Source organism: Anarrhichthys ocellatus, unplaced genomic scaffold, assembly GCF_004355925.1.
Source record: "Anarrhichthys ocellatus isolate YVR2014 unplaced genomic scaffold, GSC_Weel_1.0 scaffold39, whole genome shotgun sequence".
Lineage (NCBI taxonomy): Eukaryota > Metazoa > Chordata > Actinopteri > Perciformes > Anarhichadidae > Anarrhichthys > Anarrhichthys ocellatus.
The window spans coordinates 3,376,836-3,396,792 of NW_022280069.1; the positions used below are offsets into that span (position 1 = coordinate 3,376,836).

General features: G+C 41.4%; 2 protein-coding genes across 2 annotated transcripts in view; both read right to left on the bottom strand.

The window, feature by feature from the left end:
- ctss2.1 (cathepsin S, ortholog2, tandem duplicate 1) overlaps positions 1-3,611 on the bottom strand; it is a 9,421-nt gene extending 5,810 nt beyond the window's left edge. The window contains exons 1-4 of the mRNA XM_031867448.1: positions 3,593-3,611; positions 2,005-2,129; positions 1,754-1,876; positions 664-816 (exon numbers count right to left, since the gene is read on the bottom strand). Coding sequence (XP_031723308.1) covers positions 664-816; positions 1,754-1,876; positions 2,005-2,129; positions 3,593-3,611 — 420 coding nt within the window. The remainder of the gene's footprint in view (positions 1-663; positions 817-1,753; positions 1,877-2,004; positions 2,130-3,592) is intronic.
- A 2,333-nt stretch (positions 3,612-5,944) lies between these two features.
- On the bottom strand, positions 5,945-19,957 carry ctsk (cathepsin K). Its single transcript, XM_031867434.1, has 8 exons — positions 19,846-19,957; positions 18,455-18,578; positions 16,113-16,235; positions 14,159-14,311; positions 10,337-10,555; positions 8,745-8,910; positions 7,334-7,442; positions 5,945-7,118 (listed from the first exon to the last, which is right to left on the bottom strand). The coding sequence occupies exons 2-8, from the start codon at positions 18,575-18,577 to the stop codon at positions 7,019-7,021; spliced, it is 993 nt and encodes a 330-aa protein (XP_031723294.1). The 5' UTR covers position 18,578; positions 19,846-19,957; the 3' UTR covers positions 5,945-7,018.

Consider the following 19,957-nt stretch of genomic DNA (forward strand, 5'->3'; position numbering starts at 1 on the left):
AAGAGACGCAAAACAGCTGCAGAAACACAAAGAGACGCAAAACAACTACAAAGAGACGCAAAATGACCACAAAAGAAGTTAAACAACTGTGTAAACAGTGCAAACAACTACAAGTCTGTGTGCCTCGCTCCTATGTGAGGTAGTGGGGCCTTTTAAAATGTCTGTGCCCAGGGGCCAATTGTCTCAAAATCCATCCTTGCTCGCAGGGTGTAATAAAAATAATTATGATGTATAAACTTCTATAAATATTAAAACGAGTGTATTGTTAGGGATGAAGAGGCCAAATAAAGGCTGTGTACACTTTTATTTCCACGAGTGATTTTTCTAATGCAGTAACAGTAACTGGCTGTTTTTTCAAAGCCGAGATATTTAACAGATACAAACTCAGCGGTTGGAAGGTGAACTAGACTTTGTGGTGAGCATGCATGCCTGGCAGTGCGGTGACCGTCTTCTGTACCTGTTTTGCAAAACCAAGACTTCCTGTGTGAACAACAACCGCTTCGACGAATAAGTAACAGCAGGAATGTGTGGGATGATGACAGTTGATTGCATCACTGAGAGACACAATCAGTCCCTGCTTTCACCAACACATACTGATTAATCCTGCTGACAGGGTTCTTAAGCTCGGCCACGGATGGAAACACGGAGTGTGGTTTTATTTACCTGATTCTTGACGCTGGTGACGCAGCCCTTCGTTCTCCAGTCCATGGCGTCTGGTACGTCGGCGCCTGATGTCCCCACGAAGGCAGATGGTGCCCTCTGGATGTCAGTGGGGGCACTGAGTGTGGCGTAAGACTGCAGGATCTCCTCTGGCATCTGTGAGGAGGTAGATAAGAGCAGCACTGAGATCAGTTTTAAGAGGCCTTTATTCATTTGGCAGGAGAGGAAAAAATAGATTTTAAAAAGGACAGAATTCGTGAGAAAGTCAGTTTTTAAATTTATCATCTAATGTCACAAATGTGTGAAGTGCAGCTGCAACGGCATGATTAGGGACTATTTAAATCTCTATGTTTATTGTTAAAATAATACATAAATAGTCTTATTATTATATACCAATACTACTACTACTACTACTACTAATAATAATAATAATACGAATACTGATAACAAGAATAATTATGAGTGGTATTAATATAATTATAATTATTTTTATTGTCATTGTTATTATTATATCCAAATGAATCACGTTTTGAGGAGCTAAAGCTAAAACCTTTATATGTTCTCTGGGTCTATATTTATGACTTTGGATTCAAGTTTTTTTCTCATATATTTATGATTTTACATCTGGAAAAGTAAAGTAAATTATCTTTCTTTTAGTTGAATAATCCCCTTTTCCCCGGCTCTATATTTACTTATTTATTTTTTAACCTACGTCGTTGTCGTATTTACCTCAGATACATTTTTGTTAATTTATTCACCATAAACGCGCTGACAGAAGGCTAACGTGGAGCCTTTGGGGCCTCTTGGGGGTCCAGCTGTCTGCTACCTCGTCCGTATTCCAGCAAATAGAGCAGCAGCATACCCAACATTTACGTTTTTTACAAATATATATGGACATTCATAACTATACTTTATTATAACGATTAGGTTTTGCGCTTCAAAGTTCAAACTAGTCACGCTGTATCCCCTTCTGACCTTCCACCAACATTAATACTGCATCATTAATGAACGCATGCTGATCATAATCCAATAAAAATCATAAAACTTTTTTTCCCTACAGTATAAAACAGTAGAGTGAGTGAACGTGTCTCACCAGGTCTCCCATGTGGTTCATGCTCAGCTCGTAGGTGTGGAGCCCCATCGAGGCCTCCAGGTTGTGCATGGTAATGAGCATCACGTTACTCTCCCACAATTCCCTGCGGCGCACATCCTCCACCTCAACACAAAAAGACACAGTGAGAGTGCATCGGGTCAAATATCGTTTAAGTTAATGATACATCTCACATATGGATTTGTGCCTACAAATATATTTACATCCACCTCTTTCTTTGTCTAATCGCATACCTCGTTTTGGTAGTTTTTCTCATGTGTCTTCTTCCACAGCCCCCAGTGGACGTCCAGCCGGCTGTCAAACATGGCCGCTGCCCCGACACACAGGGAGACGAGCAGCAGGCTCCCCAACATCAGGCCTGTTACACGCACACGCACACGCACACACACACACACACACACACACACACACACACACACACACACAGACACAGACGTGGGCCACATGAGAAGTCAGGATGTCGTTTGACCTTTGAGGAGATGCTCACGCACCGAGAAAAACAAACCCGGCAGGCAGAGTTCAGGCCTTTTTTGAGTCAGAAACATACAAGTGGCGCTCGCTTCATGAAAACCACACGGAGCAGATCGACGTGTCGGAGGCTGCAGGAGGATCAGTGACACAAGCCTCTGAGTTTGCATTGAATCCAAAAGTCAAAAGAAAAAGAAGGGAGACACCCCAAGCGAACAGGGTAAACAATGTAACTAATAGATGCATAATAGATGTAGCAATGTTAAGTATATATATATATATATATATATATATATATATATATATCTGTAGATATGAATATCTATAGTATATAGCTATTGTTAGTCAGTGGTTTAAACATTCAGATTCACCTGCTGCCTCTCAAAGACTTGTGTGAGTGTTCAAGATCTGCGTCTGATGCTCAGCAGCAGGCCAAGTATCACTTCCTTCAAACTTAAAATCTATGAACAGCACATAAATCATCCCAGAGTGAGGCAATCATCACAAGACCAGAACTGAAACTGTGTGAACAAGTAAGATATCTGACCGAATGCATCATCAGTGATAGTCTGATCCAATGATTGGACAGGACGCAACAGCTTCAGATGACTGGACGAGAGAATCAGCGATTTTATAAAGGAAGTAGAGAAGTTACTGCTGATGAATATTGAGGTTTGGGTCTTTGTGTCAGTGTTCAGTGTGTTGATCTGCCAGTTTCACCGGATCTCCGGCAGGTGCACAGCTGAGCAGAGAGCAAAATCAAGATGACCCTGAGTCACCTGATGCCTGACTGACTCACTGTCACAGTTCACAGATACATGAACACAAGATGAACCTTTAATATTCAAAACAATCACCAGAATCTGACACTCTGTGTCGACTTTTCATACATTATCATTCAGTAGAGTTTATGGTCGAGTGACTTTATCTGAAGAAAGTGTTGTTTATTGGTCACTTCTGTTCATCTCATAGACATACTAATAATAGAAAGACATATCTGGCCTATAATGAACGTTGTAATACTGGAGGATAAACGTGCAACACATCGTTTTTTGATTCCCTCCAGAATGACCAGATGAAATATTAAAAGATATTGAAAGTCTTTATAAACCACCAGTCACACTAAACCACAGTATAACAATGTTATATAGCATTATTAATATTTTCCTCCACTTTGATAAACACACCTGCAGCCTGACGACAAAACAAACTGTCTGAAGCAAAGGAACGAAAGTAAAAGCATCCGAGTTAAAGCTGTTTATCAGCGGATTCCCTAATAGAAAGGTCCTGACATTAACATACAAAGCAGAACATTTGTGTGTATATTTATGGGTATAAAGTGTTTTAACTTGCCTTGAACAGTGGGCGTCATCGCTGCTTCTCTGTCGTGTTTGAGCCGCTCTGTGTTCCTGCTCGCTATTTATCAGGAAACGTGTCACATGACCTGTCGCTGTTCTTCCCCTGTAGAATCAGAAAGCAGCATCGCCCTGAAGTCTGATCACCTGAAGCTGATCTGCGGGGAAAACAGCGCGAGAGAGGAGGAACTAAGTGCACGAGGGAGTAAAGGAGCAAAAGTTACAACTATACAGTTTTAAAGCTTTAAAACTGAACCTGAGAATCACACAGACTCTCCTGAGGCTAGAGGAGAGGGTTCGTGGTCTTATTTAGCGTCGAAACACATTAAAATAATAACTTTTATATATTTGTTAAAAAGTCTAAAGGCGCACCAGCACCTCCTAGAGGCGGTGATGTGAACTACAACTCACAATACAAATATGTTGGATGAAACAAATGATTTAGATTTAACAGGATAAAATGTTCAATAAAACGTCATTAGTTTAGTTTAGTTTTTATTTGTTCGAGAGGGACAATGTACATTGATGAACACTTTAAATTAAAATGTAAATGCACCCAATTACAGCCGCAAGGCTGATTTCCATTGTCTGTCCCCCTGCCAGAATGTACAGGCTGAGTGTCCTCAAGGAAAAGGTCATGCCAAAATGCAATAGTAAAAATCAATTACAGTCTGTAGCTGACAATATACAATAGTTCGATAATAAAAAGTTAACAATGGATAAAAAAGGAATCGCATATATATATATAAAAGAAACTAGAAAAAAATATCACAGTGTAAGGAAGACCTTTCATATTCATCGTATTGCACCCAGATATATTGCACATAAGGGCATTAATTAATTTGCACATTTAAGGTTTCATTCATTCATATGTGCTTAAAGAGCTTAATAGACGTTAACACAATGAGATTAGTAAATATTTTGTGTGTAAGTTTAACATATCGTCCTCAGGGCTGAACAAATGGAAATGAAAAATATTCCTCCGACGGGGAAATGAATATGTTGTTGTACAGAATATATGATATTTCAAAGTTAGAAGATTTTCTTTCGTATGACGGTGGTGTAGGCAGAGAAGGTCAGGGAGGTTACTAAACATTAGGATTCAGCGTCGCGGGAACACGAACGACCTGGAAATACAGTCGTGCAGTTGAAGGGACGTGTGTGTTCCTGTACAGCCGGTTCAGTTGAAGGGATGTGTGTGTTCCTGGAGCAAAGGTCAGGAGGTGGTTCAGACCTGATGAAAGGTCAACACACTGTGTGGTGCTCTGCCAGATGTTGTCGAGGTCTCTGGACCAAAGTGTCGGGTGAGCAGATGGATAATAACCCATTCTGCTTCTACTGTTAATCAATAACAATCATATAAAATGTCAAATTTGTAAATAAATTGCTGAATTTAAAATCGACCAGTCCATCTATGATGGTTATGCCCCCTGATGAACACTGTGCACATGATCATATTTAATGTGCTTTGTACCACTCAGTTACACTTTACACCGTTTGATATAACAAACAGAATCCTACCAGGCTGCACATACATGTTGCATTGTTTATTCATTTTGGATTATTTTGTTTTAGTTTTCTCGGACCTCATGCCGGATATTTTGTTTTGCTTTTCAATATTATTAAGTTTCTGCCAAAAGTTATATTCTTGACTGAGGAAAAACAATATTTCTTGTATTTCATCCAAACAGAAAACTAAAACTCTTAAAGAGTTAAACCTGAGCTCATAACACATGAGCTCTTTGTCATCAGTCTGTTTGTTATCAGCTCTTATGTGGGGCGAACTCTTCTCATTTTCTTTTAATCAATTCATTTGTTTATTGCATTCCCACTCGTTCTCAATATGTTTATTTCTTCAACATTATGTTCTGTGCTGCACCACGAATCCCGTTATTCTACCGAGATCCCTGAGATATTATATTATGAATCTCTTATTAGACTTCGGCTCATGCGGGGTTCAAACAGCAGGCCTCTCTTCACGTATCAGATCGAGCAAGTTTGCAAAATAGAAACCCAACTTTTCTTCTTGAAGTCTCATTTTAATTCTTAACTGGATAAACTGAACCACTTCAAGTTGTGAAAACAACACATTTAGTCTCTCAGAGTGAAAGAAATGAATGAAACGCTACACTTAGAACTTCAAAGGTGCTAAATTAGAAATTCGTCGCCTCGCTGAGAGCCATGTGGAGGCAACTCCTCGATCACAAAGACGGTGTGTTCAGAGTATACGGCCAGACGTCACATATACTGTATACTGAACACAATGCAGCTCGTTGAGGATATGATTGTAGCTTTTCTGCTTAGCTACATTCATCTAAAACAGTTGTGAATGAGGAATTTAAACGATGCATTTAACTTCAAAATGAAACCTTTATTCATAGAAAACACCAGTTTACAGTTTGATCATCAGAAAAAGTGCTGAACAGAAAAACAAAAGTCGACACGATCGAGAGAAAAAACTTAAAATTTTAAAAGAACCGACTCTGCGTCGAAAGAAAAAGGAGGAGCTCCCATTGGCCAGCAATGCTTCCTGTCACAGTGAATTTAAACTCTGTTGGTTCTTGACCTGTAGTTAAAGCTGAAGGGGCCGTGGAACTGTCTCCGCCTCCCAGCGTGCTACTGTGAGTTGAGTGCCTGCTGAGATTGGACTTGGTACAGTGTTCAGGTTTAGGGTCACTAACAGCAGGCCCTGGAGGTACTAAACCTGTTTATGGAGCAGACCACCGTGGAGGTCTGCTGGTGCGAACATACAACTGAAGAGTCTTAAAGAGGTTCAAAGTGCTTCAAATAACTCAAGATAATCCAAACGTCCTCATCAGACACTTGGAATCTAAGACTTCACACAAACGTTTCACACTTTTCATCGCTGGAAGAGGTTCATTCCAAAAGAGTCTGGTTTCTTATTTTAATGTTTGGTGATTCAAAAATATATGTTTTAAAAACCAGCAAGACAGAATAAAATCCTCTGTTATTGTTTGCAGTGGTTTTGTATGTTGGACTCATGGATGTATTACAGAACTGGGTCATCAAAAATGGCGTCTGTTCAGTTCAATGAGAACTGCTCGCCTGCGGCGCATTCACCAAAAAAGGTTTCTAGCTTCCGGGTTATGTGTTAATCCCATCATGCCTCTGGCCCAGGTATGAGCCAATGAGAACGGGCAAACCGTTCAGCAGTGATGTCATTCAGAAAAAACAACAAAATACTTTTCTGGGGCTTTGGAACTGTTTTTAAAAATGTACAATAATAAGAGTGATAATTGACCTGAGATGTCTCTTTTAAAATGTAGTTTTTGGGCTCCAGGGGATTTATTTGCAACTGGACCACCGGTTTAATAATACATCCATGGTAGGAATGAGCTCTGCATACATAGTCAAGTGCATTTCTGTGTGTCGTAGACTAAGCAAAGCCCCTTTTCGTCCTTCTTCACACGACGGGGTAGCTGGCGAGGTTGGCGATGCCGCAGAGGTTATCGCGGTTACGTGCCATCATGATGTAGCCCTGCTTGCCCCACTGGTCGCTCCAGCTGTCAGGGACAAAAGAAAGAAAAAGACAAAAGATGAGATGGAGAGAAAGACACATGAGTCGTTGAGCATCGCCGGGAGTCAAAGAAGCATTTCAGTTTGTCACCAACACGCCCGACAGACGGCGTCAAATCAACGCCGCCGTGTCGTTTCACTTTCGGCGGCCTTATGAGCCACCTGATGCCGCTCTCGACAGGTGATGATGTGCCCCCCCCACCTGTTCTTGACGATCCAGAATTTCCTCCCCTTGGTGTTCACTCCGAAGCCAACAGCCAGCACGGCGTGATTGATGTCGTCTTTGTTGCAGTTGCGGTCGTAGTAAATACCTGGGAACACGATGGCGGAGAGGAAGAGTGAGCGAGGAGACATTCAGAGCTGGAAGTGCACCAGTGAACCAACACACATACATGTGCGGCTCAGGTTTCAGTGTTACAGTTTCGATGAGGTCATTTTAATTATTCAGCTAGTTCAAGAAGGTTTTATTTTCCAACATGAAAGTCTCCGCGCTGCGAGGAAGAACATTTTGGTGGAGAAATCCCGAAAGGCCTAAAAGCAGTTGTTTTAAAGTTAATATTTTTAGGAAATCACACGCAGTTTAGATGCTTTCTATGGTCTGCGTAAGTCAACATATTCACATAATATCCTTCCCATATCATAGTTTTTATTGGCGGAGTCATTTCCCATCTGGTTTAGCCGACTACAATCGTTCATGAACGGTTCATGAACAATGAACGGTCATTTCGGTCTTTTTTGTTTTTGTCAGTGTGTCAGTTTGAAATCCGTCAGGGAGTGATGGAAGAAGGGGGGGGGGGGCACAGTGATCTGTTAGGTGAAGAGCTGCAGGTGACAAGCCGCACACCTCAGCAGGTTGACCAACGTCTCTCACTTTGCTGCTGCTGTGTGGACGACTACTCAAGCTGTGAGCAGCATGAAACCTGAGCAGAGTTATTAATGACTGACTTCTTAATTAGAACAACATGCCTTTAGAATTCTGGGACCTGTAGTGTTAAAACGCACTTCCTGTTACCACTGCCTGAAAGGTCCTTCCTATTAAGAGTTAAAGGGCTAAAACATACTAAACCACTGACAAGATAGAAAATGTGTTAGCAATTATTTTTTATCACACTTCTTAAAGGGCCAGTGTGTAGGATCTGGCGACCTCTAGTGGTGAGGATGTAGATTGCAACCAACTGAAACTTCTCCCGTGTGCGGAGTGTGTAGAAGCACATGTTTGGTTTGTCCGTTCTGGGCTTCTGTAGAATAAGAGATGTTCTGCTAATTTGCTTCCATAACATGTCTTCTTTCAGAAAACATCCCAAATACACATTGAGGTGTTGATTTTACTACGCTGTCTATTTCTCCTCGTTAATGCCTGATTTGCATATTTAATCACAGACTTTAATGTAGAAAGGATTGTCTTAATGTCAGTAGTAACGGGGAAGTTTCATGGTGATATCTAGTTCATTTTCTTTACCCTCTTCACATGTAGTGTCTTTCCTTGACAACAAAATGCAGTGTTGTGACTTTGTCTCTACTTTAATATTATTTGCATAGAACAGTACAAACATGTCATAACAAGAATCAGATAATTCAGTGTCAGATATCAGACATGTGTGCGTCTCACTGACCTCTCTGGTAGAACTGGAAGGTGCCGAGCGAGGCGTCGATGCCCACGGAGATGGGACCCACTTTACACAGAGCTCGAGCCAGCGCTTGCTCGTCGCCCACTGTGATCTCCTTGAAGCCTTTGCACTGGGCTGCCATGCCCGATGAGTTGTAGCGGCACGGCTGGTCCTTCAAGACAAAAGGAGGAGGAAACAATCCTGAATAAACCTGGTTGAGATCTCTGTGTTCTCTTCTGGCAAAAAAAAAAAAAAAAACTGACTAAGAAATTGCAGCTGGAAAATGCAATGCTTCAAATTTAAGAACTACGTCAGTTATGGTCATAATCTTTATACAAAAGGAAGCTGCAACAAACCAGAAAAGGATCAACAGAAACTTCTTCAGGTCACTTTTTAACAAGAATGACAAATATTTAATAATGGTTCCCAGATGTGCTGCTTTTCCACTGTAGTAAAGTGAATATTTTGGGGTTTTGGACTTTTGTTCTGACAAAACAAGACTTTTGATGATGTCACATTGGGAGTCGTTTTCTGGTGTTTTATCAAAAAACAAATAACTGATTAACAAACAATACATCGGATAAATCGATAACAAAAATAATTGTTAGTTGCAGGCCTGTGCAGCAAACCTGGTGATCTTACTGTCACATGCACACCTCATGTGACTCTGATCACAGCCTCGGTACGTTCCTAGTATCCAAACAATGGGGAGAATGCAGCCTTTAAGTCGCACTTCCTCGTTGCACCAGTTAACTTAAGAGGAAAGTGTGCTTGCTTTTTAGGACAAATCATCGTCTGCGATAAGCCGCCTCCCTTCAGTCTGATATTGTTGCTGCTTTAAAGATCAAAGTGGAATAAATGGTGTGATTTTGCTCTTGCTGAAGCCTGATTGGGTGAAGTGTGACACCCTGAAAGCCAAGTGAGGAACCACCGACCGCCTTTGGTTTCAGTCTGTCTGCAGCTCTGTTGTGGTAAACAGAATATTTCTGCAAGTTGTGCAATTTGTTTTCTCGCTTTAGTGTCATTTAATAAAACCAGAGTGTTAAAGTTACACTTTGTCTTGTTTTTTTTTGCTGTTGATAATGTATGTTGTTATTCGATATCCTATATATTATTTAGGCATAGTTTATGGATATTCATTTTGTGTTGTGGATGATATTGTGACTTCAAATAACAGCTGACTCCAGAGCAACTTTTATTCTTATTGTTTGCTGTCTAATCTGTCAAAGCATCATGGGAACTGTAGTTCCAAAACTCACAGCATGATTATCTTTCAAGTAAAAGTAAGACAAATCATATTGAGGGTGGAAAAAGTCCTATAAGATGGACCTTTTTTTCCACGTTGCACATCATTAATAGTGTTGCATAGGTCTCTCAATTCAGTCTGAGGGGAGGCAGTAAGTCTGGTTCTAGTTGTGGGTTATGACCACAGAACAGGATGTCACACCAACAGCACATGACAGGAAAGAGAAACGAAGCATTTAAAGATGTGGTTTCAGGACACGTGAATGTTTGGGTAACATTTTGACCCACTGAAGGGGAATTAAGGATTCAACTGATTTATTTCCTTCATGTGTGCAGCATTGTGGCTTCCTTACCTCTCCGACGTACGGGTAGGCCGCCTCCGAGTCAATGCCTCCGTTGTCCTGCACGTACTTGAAGGCGTTGGTCATGTATCCTCCTCCGCAGCCGCTGTTCTCCTTGACGCAGTCCACCAGGTTCTGGGGACTCAGGTCCAGCAGCTTCCCCGTCGTCTTGGCCAACTGGCCCTCGAGGGCCCCGGCCGAACTGAAGGCCCAACAGGAGCCACAGGAACCCTGTCAGGAGTTAATGAAAGAGAGGAGAGTGAGGTGGTTGTAGTTTGATGATACGATATGCACATATAGGCCCCGTTACAGGTTGTGACGGGGCAAACAGAAAATGATGTGAGCAAATTCTGTAACAAAAAAGCCAAACAAATGTACAAATGTACTCGTTCCTGCTTCTCAGCTGGGAAGATTTGCTGCTTTTCTTTGTCATATGTGAGAATAAACTGAATATCTTTGGGTTCTGAATTGTTAGTATAAGGGAAAAGAAGTAATCCAAAGGCGGCACCCTGGGCTTTAGGAAACGGACAGACTTTTTTTTGCATATTTTACACTCCACATTAAAAAGATAATTGGCAGATTAAATCAGTAATGAGCACTGCATTAATATCTCATCAGCCTAAAGGGAAATCAAACTGATAGATGAGAAGCGTGTCTTCTCCCGTCTGTCCACTGGGGGGCAGATGTTTCTGTGTGAGAACATGTCACACAGGGAGAAATGTGATGTTTTATCAACAATACTATGCCACAGTCACTGATATGTGTTCTAAGATTATAAACCTGTGGTCACCTGAGCAGGACACTACTGATGACATGGAATGCCCATACGAATGTTAGATTAACTCCAGTGATTTGAAGGCTGATATAGACATTAAGGCTGGCCCCTCTTAGTCCCTTACAGAAGAGATCAGTAACAACTACAAAGAGACAAACAGACAACAAATATAAAGTCTGTGTGTCTTGCTCTTATGTAGGGGAGGTGGTGGGGACCATTGTCTCTAAATCCACCCATGTGAATGCACCTATAGTGGCATTAAAAAAACATATCATCTAATTTCACATCTGACAAATAGAATTATGAAATCCAAATGTCAAACCAGTGTTCCGTTAAATAACAGGATCTCTGTGGTGTGCTGGAGACGCTCTCTCAGTCATGAAGGAGTAAAACACCACCAGAGTCGCTGACTGACTATAAATGATCATCTGGCTTTGGGTTAGAAACACCTCTGCTGCTCCAGGAGGACACCCTGCTGCTCGGAGTCTCTAAACGTGTGGGCTAATCACATCATGTCACCGGAGGATGTTCTGAATGCGGCTTTGAGCGCAGAGTAAAACTGAAATTTGCCTCAAAACAAACAAAACATCATAAACAGGATTCAGTCATCGTGCTTCCGTCGGGGAGGAAGCGGCAGACTTGTTAGTATGCAGAGAGTGAAGTCAGACTGCTGCATAATTCATGAACGACAGGAAGCAGCTCAATACATCTTGTTCATGGCTGCAGTTTGACTTTCATCCACCAGAGGGCGACAACGTCCTCCACATAAACCCACATTTACAATAGAAATGGAAAATGATCCATCTGACATGTTTAAAATATTTACAGTTATCATCTTTTTGTTTTGTGTACACTATTATATATCATATATATATATATATATATATATATCAAATCTTTAAGCTAAATCTAGTGTCAGTATAAATAAAAAGCATGCTTGAACTAAAAAGTATGGAGTTCTCAAAAAATGAATTTCTGGAGCCTAACTTATGGTAAATAAATGTACAAAAATATGCATGTATTTGTAGAAAAACATTAAAAACTCAAAGTTAATGAAACAAAATGAAAATAGATGAACTATAACAGTAAAATGTGTCACTGATTATGAATCATTGACCGTGCTGAGACTTCAGTGCGTCAGCTTCAGCTCCGATGTTCATTAGATAACATCCCATCATTCTGCTGCTCTCTGCCTGCCAGCAGAAAGCACAGATGTACAGCATATTTCAGTCGATCTACTTCCTGTTCAGCTCAACCCTTGTTTACATGAAACACGGCCTGGCTGTCCGATCCACTCATAAACACTAATTACATGTAATAACTAAACCCATTCTTGTCTTTTCAAAGTCCATTAGCAGTGAGAACAGGCTGCTTCCTCCTCGTACACTAACTGGGACCGTGTTGACCTTTCTGGAGCGTGAATGAAGGCTGAAAGTGGAGGATTCTCACCACATACTCAAACTCTCATTCAGCCTCTTTGAGATCACATGCTGCTGCCCTCTCGTGCTCACTCATGTTGGAGGAGCTTTTTGAATATTTTCTTTTGAATTAACGCTTCGTAAAACGGGTTTTGAGTGTGAACCTTGTGTTCCTGAACTCATCTTATTTTTAAGAATTTAGAGTAAAAAAAAAGTGCTTACTTATAATGTTTTCATAATTGTGCATACTTATTTTAATATTTGCACAAGAAACTTCAAACATAACAAACACAGGACTTTCACCCTGGAGACTGCTGCTTGTGTCTTTTTTCTAACCTTTACAAAGTAGTTTTGTTGCCTGAACCTAACCGATCACATTTTAAATGAAACTTGTTCATGAAACGGATGTTTTATTCAGAAACGTTAACATTCAACGTATCCTGCAGTGTGCAGCAACGTACACTGGCAACTTTTTTGTTTTTCTGGCGACCGTTTGCTTTCTTTATTTGTTCCCGTCTGATTATTTTTGCTTCTGCCTCCCACAGCAACATTTCCCCACAGAAATCAGTGAGTTTCCTTCTCAGCGTTTTGCCTGGAAGCAGCCGTGGGACATCTTTCTCAGCAGCTCTCCCCCAAGCCCTCAAACAAACACCATCAAACGCATGAACCGAAGAAACTTCTATCTGTAGATTCATATCTTGTATTTCAGTTAATGAGAAAACTACTGACTGAGGAATAAGACTTAATAACCATCGTGAGATGTTTTGATTCTCATGAACTGCAACATTCATTTTTCAGCCCGATGTCCTCATATGTCCCAGGTCTGCTTTGATCGCTGTGCTTACTGAAGCGAAACTCTTTAATCATGTGATATCAGCTCTTGATCACGTTCTCTGTCCTCATTGTGCTCTTCTGATTGTCATTGCCATATTTCCTGTAAGCCCAGTTTCTCCACTATGTTGCGGGTGCCAGGGTTGTGAGGTTCCCAGTTTCATTTTCCTGTAATAATACTACTTCATCACACTCCTGCATCATTTCCTCTAAGCGTCTGCTGATGACATGGATGGGGTATTACAGTAGGTAATTGACACAGATTGGTACTTAATACAGATGCTAAAGGGTGCATTGTGTGTGAGACAAAGCGTCCGTAATCAGCGCCCTGGGAATAAGGACGAGCTGTGTGATCCCATCACAACATGGTCTCAAGGTTTTTCCAGTTATTCTGGCTGATGAGACCTCTCCTAGGTAGGTGGAGCTTTGATGGGAATTTATTAGGTCACACATCTTAGGCAGCACAGTGGAAGCTTATGGAAGCTGCTTTGCACTGATCTGTATCAGAGGTGAAGGCGTTAAGCAGATGAACCTTCACCAAACCAACCTAGTTTTTCTTCACCATTGAGGTCTTTCTCTTGTAAAACCAAAACAAATGCTTTTATTGGAAGAGAGTGCTTTAAAGATGAGTACAGTAACTATAAAATGAATAACTACGCTTCACCCTAAGAAGCTGCCAAAAACAAACAAACATAGAAGCTCTGGTGAACCAGATATCCAATAAGAAGAATCATGAATGTGTTACCACAGTTTGTGTGTTTTTTTTACTAAATATACAACGACTAAGATGTGTGCTAGATGACCTCTGACCTGGTTCTTCACTGGAGTCACCATGCCCTTCTTGCGGTAGTCAATGGATTTGGGAAACTTGAACGCCGCGTCGTCCAGAGCCGTGGTGAAGCTGCGCTCGCTGTCCATCGGGACCTGCAGACCGGTCATCTTCTCGGACACTTCCTCTGACGTCTGCGTGAGCGGAGACACAGTTAATGTTTTACATCGGGGGGGTTTAGGAATGTTGCTGACGCTCTCGTTCAGAAAAGATGAGTGCAGACGGAGGTTGAGTTTCTTGATCAAAACAAGATATATTCAAAGAAATGATCTCTTTGAAGAGCAGAAGTTAAGGATTACAGGTTGCACCCCTCCGATAACAGATGATATGAAACTTCCCTTGGTTCCTGGAATAATCTTGTGACATAGAAAATGTGTTGGAACGGGAACAAGAGAAGAGAGGTGGAGAGGATTTATTTTTAGACTTAAGACAAGAACAAGTGAAGAAGATACGGGAGGGGGAGGATTTGATTCAGCAGGGTGATGGAGGATGAAAAGTGTTTCATGAAGGGATGGGTTGAGCAGTTTACTCCAAAAGGAAATGGAGTTTTTCTGCACTGTACTAATTTCAAACAGTGACACCAGAAGTGCAACGCTGCAAGATTTACAAAACAACAACGTAAAGCAGGAAGCAGACGAGGAGGATAAGAGCAAAAGAGGAGGTGAAATAAGGGAACTCCTGTATTATCGGTATTAAAGCAATCATTGAAAATAATGTCCCCAGTGCTTTCATTACAGCTCAGTATGCGAGCCGAGAGATCACCAACAGAAGAACTACAGACCATCTGGTCCTTCCTTTCGTTTCCCTTAAGTGCAAGATGAAAATGGAAAAACATCCTTCATTTCCCGGCCACCTGTTTCTACATCAACACATGAAATTGGCCATTTATCCAGAAGTCTTGAATGTGTAAACGTCTTCCTGTCACTAATAAATGAGCCTGTGTTTTTCACCCATATTGCTTCCCACACATTTTTTGATGTACGGCTTGTTACAGCCGGCAACTTGATTACAAAAACAACCATCAGTCATGACCCGCTCTGACACACACACGTCAGCGACTGCCGCTGATCTAAGGACACCAAACCCATTTAGTTTCACCTCAGCGGGCTGCAGCGTGCACAACAAACGGAGACGACAGCAGCTAAAAGACACAGCGGCTGTGGAGAATATGAATCTCTGACACGTAGGAGCTGGTTCTATCACAACATGTGAATGAATGCACTCAGCACGCAGATCAAGTCAGCATATTAATCCAGAATGAAAAGAATTGTTAGTTAGCTCATTTTTTTTTTTATCTGGGAAAACTTGAATGTGTGATACAAGATCAGAACCCGAGGCCTGTGAACGGCAAACACGTGGTGCAGTTCCTCGGCATGACAGTTGGTATTCTTTACTTCATTAACCTGAGACGGAGGTCTGGTGTTGGCTGAGCCAGTGATATTATTGTAATATAAATAATGATGAAATAGCAACTTGATTGGCTTCTGGTGATGAAATGTTGTGGAAACAAGCTGGAAAATGTCTGATTTCTGTCATTGGCTGCCGTGCATTTAGCTGTCACTTGATATTTGTGTGCCATGAACTCCATGACATTTATGTCTTTAAAGATTGTCATTCTGGCAAATTAGCTTGTGTTTCTTGCTATACATCAACCGATCATCGCTTTCACTTGGATGACATGCGAAGGCGATCCGGTAGGAGAGGCCAGAAATAGACTTCTGAGAGCATAAATGTCAAAAACCACGTAATCTGTAGCGTGTAGATGATGTCATAGAACAGAGTGAAGAATGGAAAAGAATGAAACCATCTTTCTGTCCAGGAGTCGTGAAGCGTCCTACACACAGAGTCGGCTGTCTTCCCCCTATGACACCTTACATGGGATGAAGCAAATAACAGAAATGTGGCCTCAAGCATGCAGGACCGGCTCAGACTCACCATGTCGCCCAGGTGGTTCATCCCCAGCTCGTAGGAGTGGATGCCCAGTGCTGCCTCCTGGTTGTGGGCTTCAATCAGCCGCATGTTCTTCTCCCAGATGGCCCTGCGAATCCCCTCTTCATCCTGAGACAAACAAGTGCAACGTGTCACTTTGAGTCAAGACAGAAGCTTGACACGAGGATTATGGGATACGGGGGGCCGCTTGTGTCCTCCAAATTCAGACAACAGAAGTCTGCATTTCTTATAAAGAAGGCTTTAGCATGTATATGATGATGTATTAGGTCTAGAAATATGAACTTTGGAGCATCAAGTCTTTGCACCTGAGGTCTTAACATATGCAGATCCTTCCGTGTTAAGTTTTGCTTCCCTCCCTCTCTTCCTGTGTTAACACCTGACAGCTCAGAGAAATGAATCTGGGCAAATAGGGCAAATCTGCATTTTAATTAGCGAAGAAAGGAAGCTCGCCTGTGTTACAGCCTCATTTCATTAATTAGGCCAATTAAACCAGTGCACGTTCACATAGCGATCTTCCCTACAGCTTAGACAGCAACATGACTGTCCAATGCAACTGGAAGTTGCCTTAAAATGTTGCTTCATCCCTTATTTTTAGAATATTGGCACCTCATCACCTCTGTACGTGTCTATAAAAACTAAGGAATGAGATAGAGCCGAGTGTTTGGTTGCTTACCTAAAAAACATCCACGCTCTGCTTAGTATTCGTGGTCTTAACAGCCATTAGCATAACTATAATGATTATTTCTATCTTGATATCCATTCCAGTAATGGAAAATGCAAATGATGCGCGGAGACTTTGGTTCTATTTAAGTGATGTCAGTTCAAGGAGGGGTTGAATTAGAGGCACTGTTGGAGGAATACTGATTGAAATCACTACGAGAGAGAGAGAGAGAGAGAGAGAGAGAGAGAGAGAGAGAGAGAGAGAAAGGGAGAGACAGAGAGAGAGAAAGGGAGAGAGAGAGACAGAGAGAGAGAGAGGGAGAGAGAGAGAGACAGAGACAGAGAGAGAGAGAGGGAGAGAGAGAGAGAGAGAGAGAGAGAGACATGAATGTCAATAATACACCACATAATGATCTCATTAACACACACATTCAAATAACTGCATGTAAACACAGATACAGATATAAACAACATAAGACACACAAACGCATACTGTACATGAATGTTAACATTTTGGTGGACTGGCAGCACCAGATCTTTGAGAATACTTTCTGGCAGTGTAACTTAAACAATCCTAAATATTATTATTATATTATTATTCTAAAAACAAAAGGCAGCAAATCATTAAGTTAATTATTTGGTTAAAATCTGACTCTCCTTTTTGGACTTTACAGTCAACAATAAACCCTCCACCTCCATTTTAATCTTTGAAACTATAAAGGAACGATGAGCTATTTGAATCATTTTTAATGACAAAATAAGACCACAAACATATGACTAACATACAACAGTGAATGTTGGCAAAACAAAACATCTGCCCTGTTTAATGTTCTCTCAACAGAGCTGCAATATCCAGACTAGATACGCACCAGACTGCCGACAGCAGAAACAGGCCAGCCGATAGAGAGAGAGAGGAGACGAGCAGTGAACTGACTGGCCGTTAAATTGAGTCTGCTTTAGATAGGCAGTGAGTCAACACAAAGACGTCCACTTGTTGAGCAATTTACCGAAGCACAAAGAGAGCAAGAAGAGATAAGAGGGAACACAAGAAGCCTGAAGACGGAAGAAAGGGCTAAATGAATGCACATCTATTCATTGGTGCGTACAGACACAGCTCGGGCTGTAATGTCAGTAACACTTTAAAATAAAACGCTCTGATGAAAGTCACCGTTGAAAAGGGACATTGTTCAGTAAACTCAGCTGTGGTGCGCAACTTAGAGCAACTCCAGTGATAATGAAAGTCTGACATCCTCTCCCGTTAATATCTGTCTGATCTTTCCCTCGGTCTCTCTCTGAGAGCTTGGTGCAATATTTGAGGAATTTGCATCGCATACAAAGTCAGGTTTTGATAACTTTATTGGTAAATTTCTTTAAAGGAACACTTTGTCTCTGTGCAAATCCCATCTTGAGTTCGGATGTGGTCTGTTATTAGGATACGAGGAGTCATGGAAGTTTTACAGCTTATAAAACTGTACTGTTTTCGTCCGTAAACTTTCCTTTTCACTATCAAATTGTGTAATCATGTTTTCTTCAGTTGTGGCAAAGCAAGTCATTAGAGAACGTCCTCACCAGAAAACCAACAGCACTGTCGTTACATATGGTTGGGAATAGCTTTTTTCTTGGATTTGGAGAAAAGCTTACACACACAGTTAATGGCAGAGACTTACCAGGCCGTTGTATTCTCTCCGGTGTGTGATTTTCCAATCCTCCCACTGGGTGTCCAGAGAGGCTTCATCCAGGTGGCTCAGGGCCGAGGCCGCCAGCAGCAACAAGCACACACACTGCAACATTCTGAAAGAACAGGAAAAACCTCATGTTTTACAGACATCAAATCAAAACTCAGAGTTCAGCATTGGCTGGAATTCTTTTTCAGAGTGGCGTGAGAGTCAAAGCTGCTCTAAAGAATGTAAGGATATAAATTGACACATCACTTTTTAATGGGTTTAAGCTGGTTTTACTGTCACGTGATGGTTTCACTCGTGTGCCACCAAAGACAAGAAGCATGCTGGTTTCGATTTCCCAGGAAACCCTCCAACAGCTGCAGTGGAGATAACACTCTACTTCCTGTCCAGAGGTCGGTGGCAAACAACACACTCCTTTTGTTTTTTTGGCCACAAGCATGATCAAATTTGAAGATATTGAATATTGTCTGTCAGCAGCTTCATACAGACACCAAAGGACCAGGAAGCAGATAAAGAATATGAAATGTTCCCATTGCTCTCTCATCAGGGATTCAAACACTTCCTCGGTGCATGTTCAACTCCAGACTTAGAGAAAGAAATCACAGCAGACTTTTTTCCTCCACCTTTGCTTCTCTCTGCTTTCGTGCCATCTGTCATTCGTCAGCGTCTCCCACTTCCTCTCTTGTTTTATGACACCCTGCTTCCAGTAAAGGCCATCGCCCTGTTGAGTTTAACTAAACTAAAGCTTATCTTTAAGGCTGTGTGTGAACTGAGCTGCGTCCTACACACATATTGATTACATCTCGTCTGGCTTCACTCTCGGGCGGTTTGAAGGAAGTGCAATGATTTAAATAGCAGGGTTTCATGATCTATGCAAATCATCTACAGTTAATGTGAAAGAAGCACACTGTGTGTCGCTGTATGAGTCATAGGAATTCTCCCCATGGACATTTCTTTGTTCTTTAGAAGTATATTTTACAACATTGGTCAATATTTTGAATGATATGTTGTTCCAGGAGTAAGACACACTAACTCTGCAGAGGTCGAAACAGCTCCCAGTTAAGTCTGCACCTCTGACTTCCAAAACTCTTTCTATTAAGGTTCAACACAATCCTAATCCTATTAACATAATCACTTTCATAGCTTACACAAATACTTCTAAATCTGTCTGAGCCTTAATTCAAAGGAAATGAACCCTGAGAGTCAAACTTAAACAGAACAGTGCCTGTAATGAAGAGAATCCTTTGGCTTCATTGAGGAGCAGCACATCAGGTTTACTCAACCTGAATCCCGCTGCACTAAGTTTAACAAGCTGAAAACTAACCCTGTTCCAGAGAAGGAATGCACAGAACTGAAAGTAAAACAACAAACTTTACCTTGAGTCCGAAAGTCAAAGGGTTTGGTGAAGTTTTCTGAGTGCGACACCGTGTTCCTCTGCTGTCAAAGTAGGTCAGTGTGTGAGTTTATATACCGGTTGGATTTTGAGGA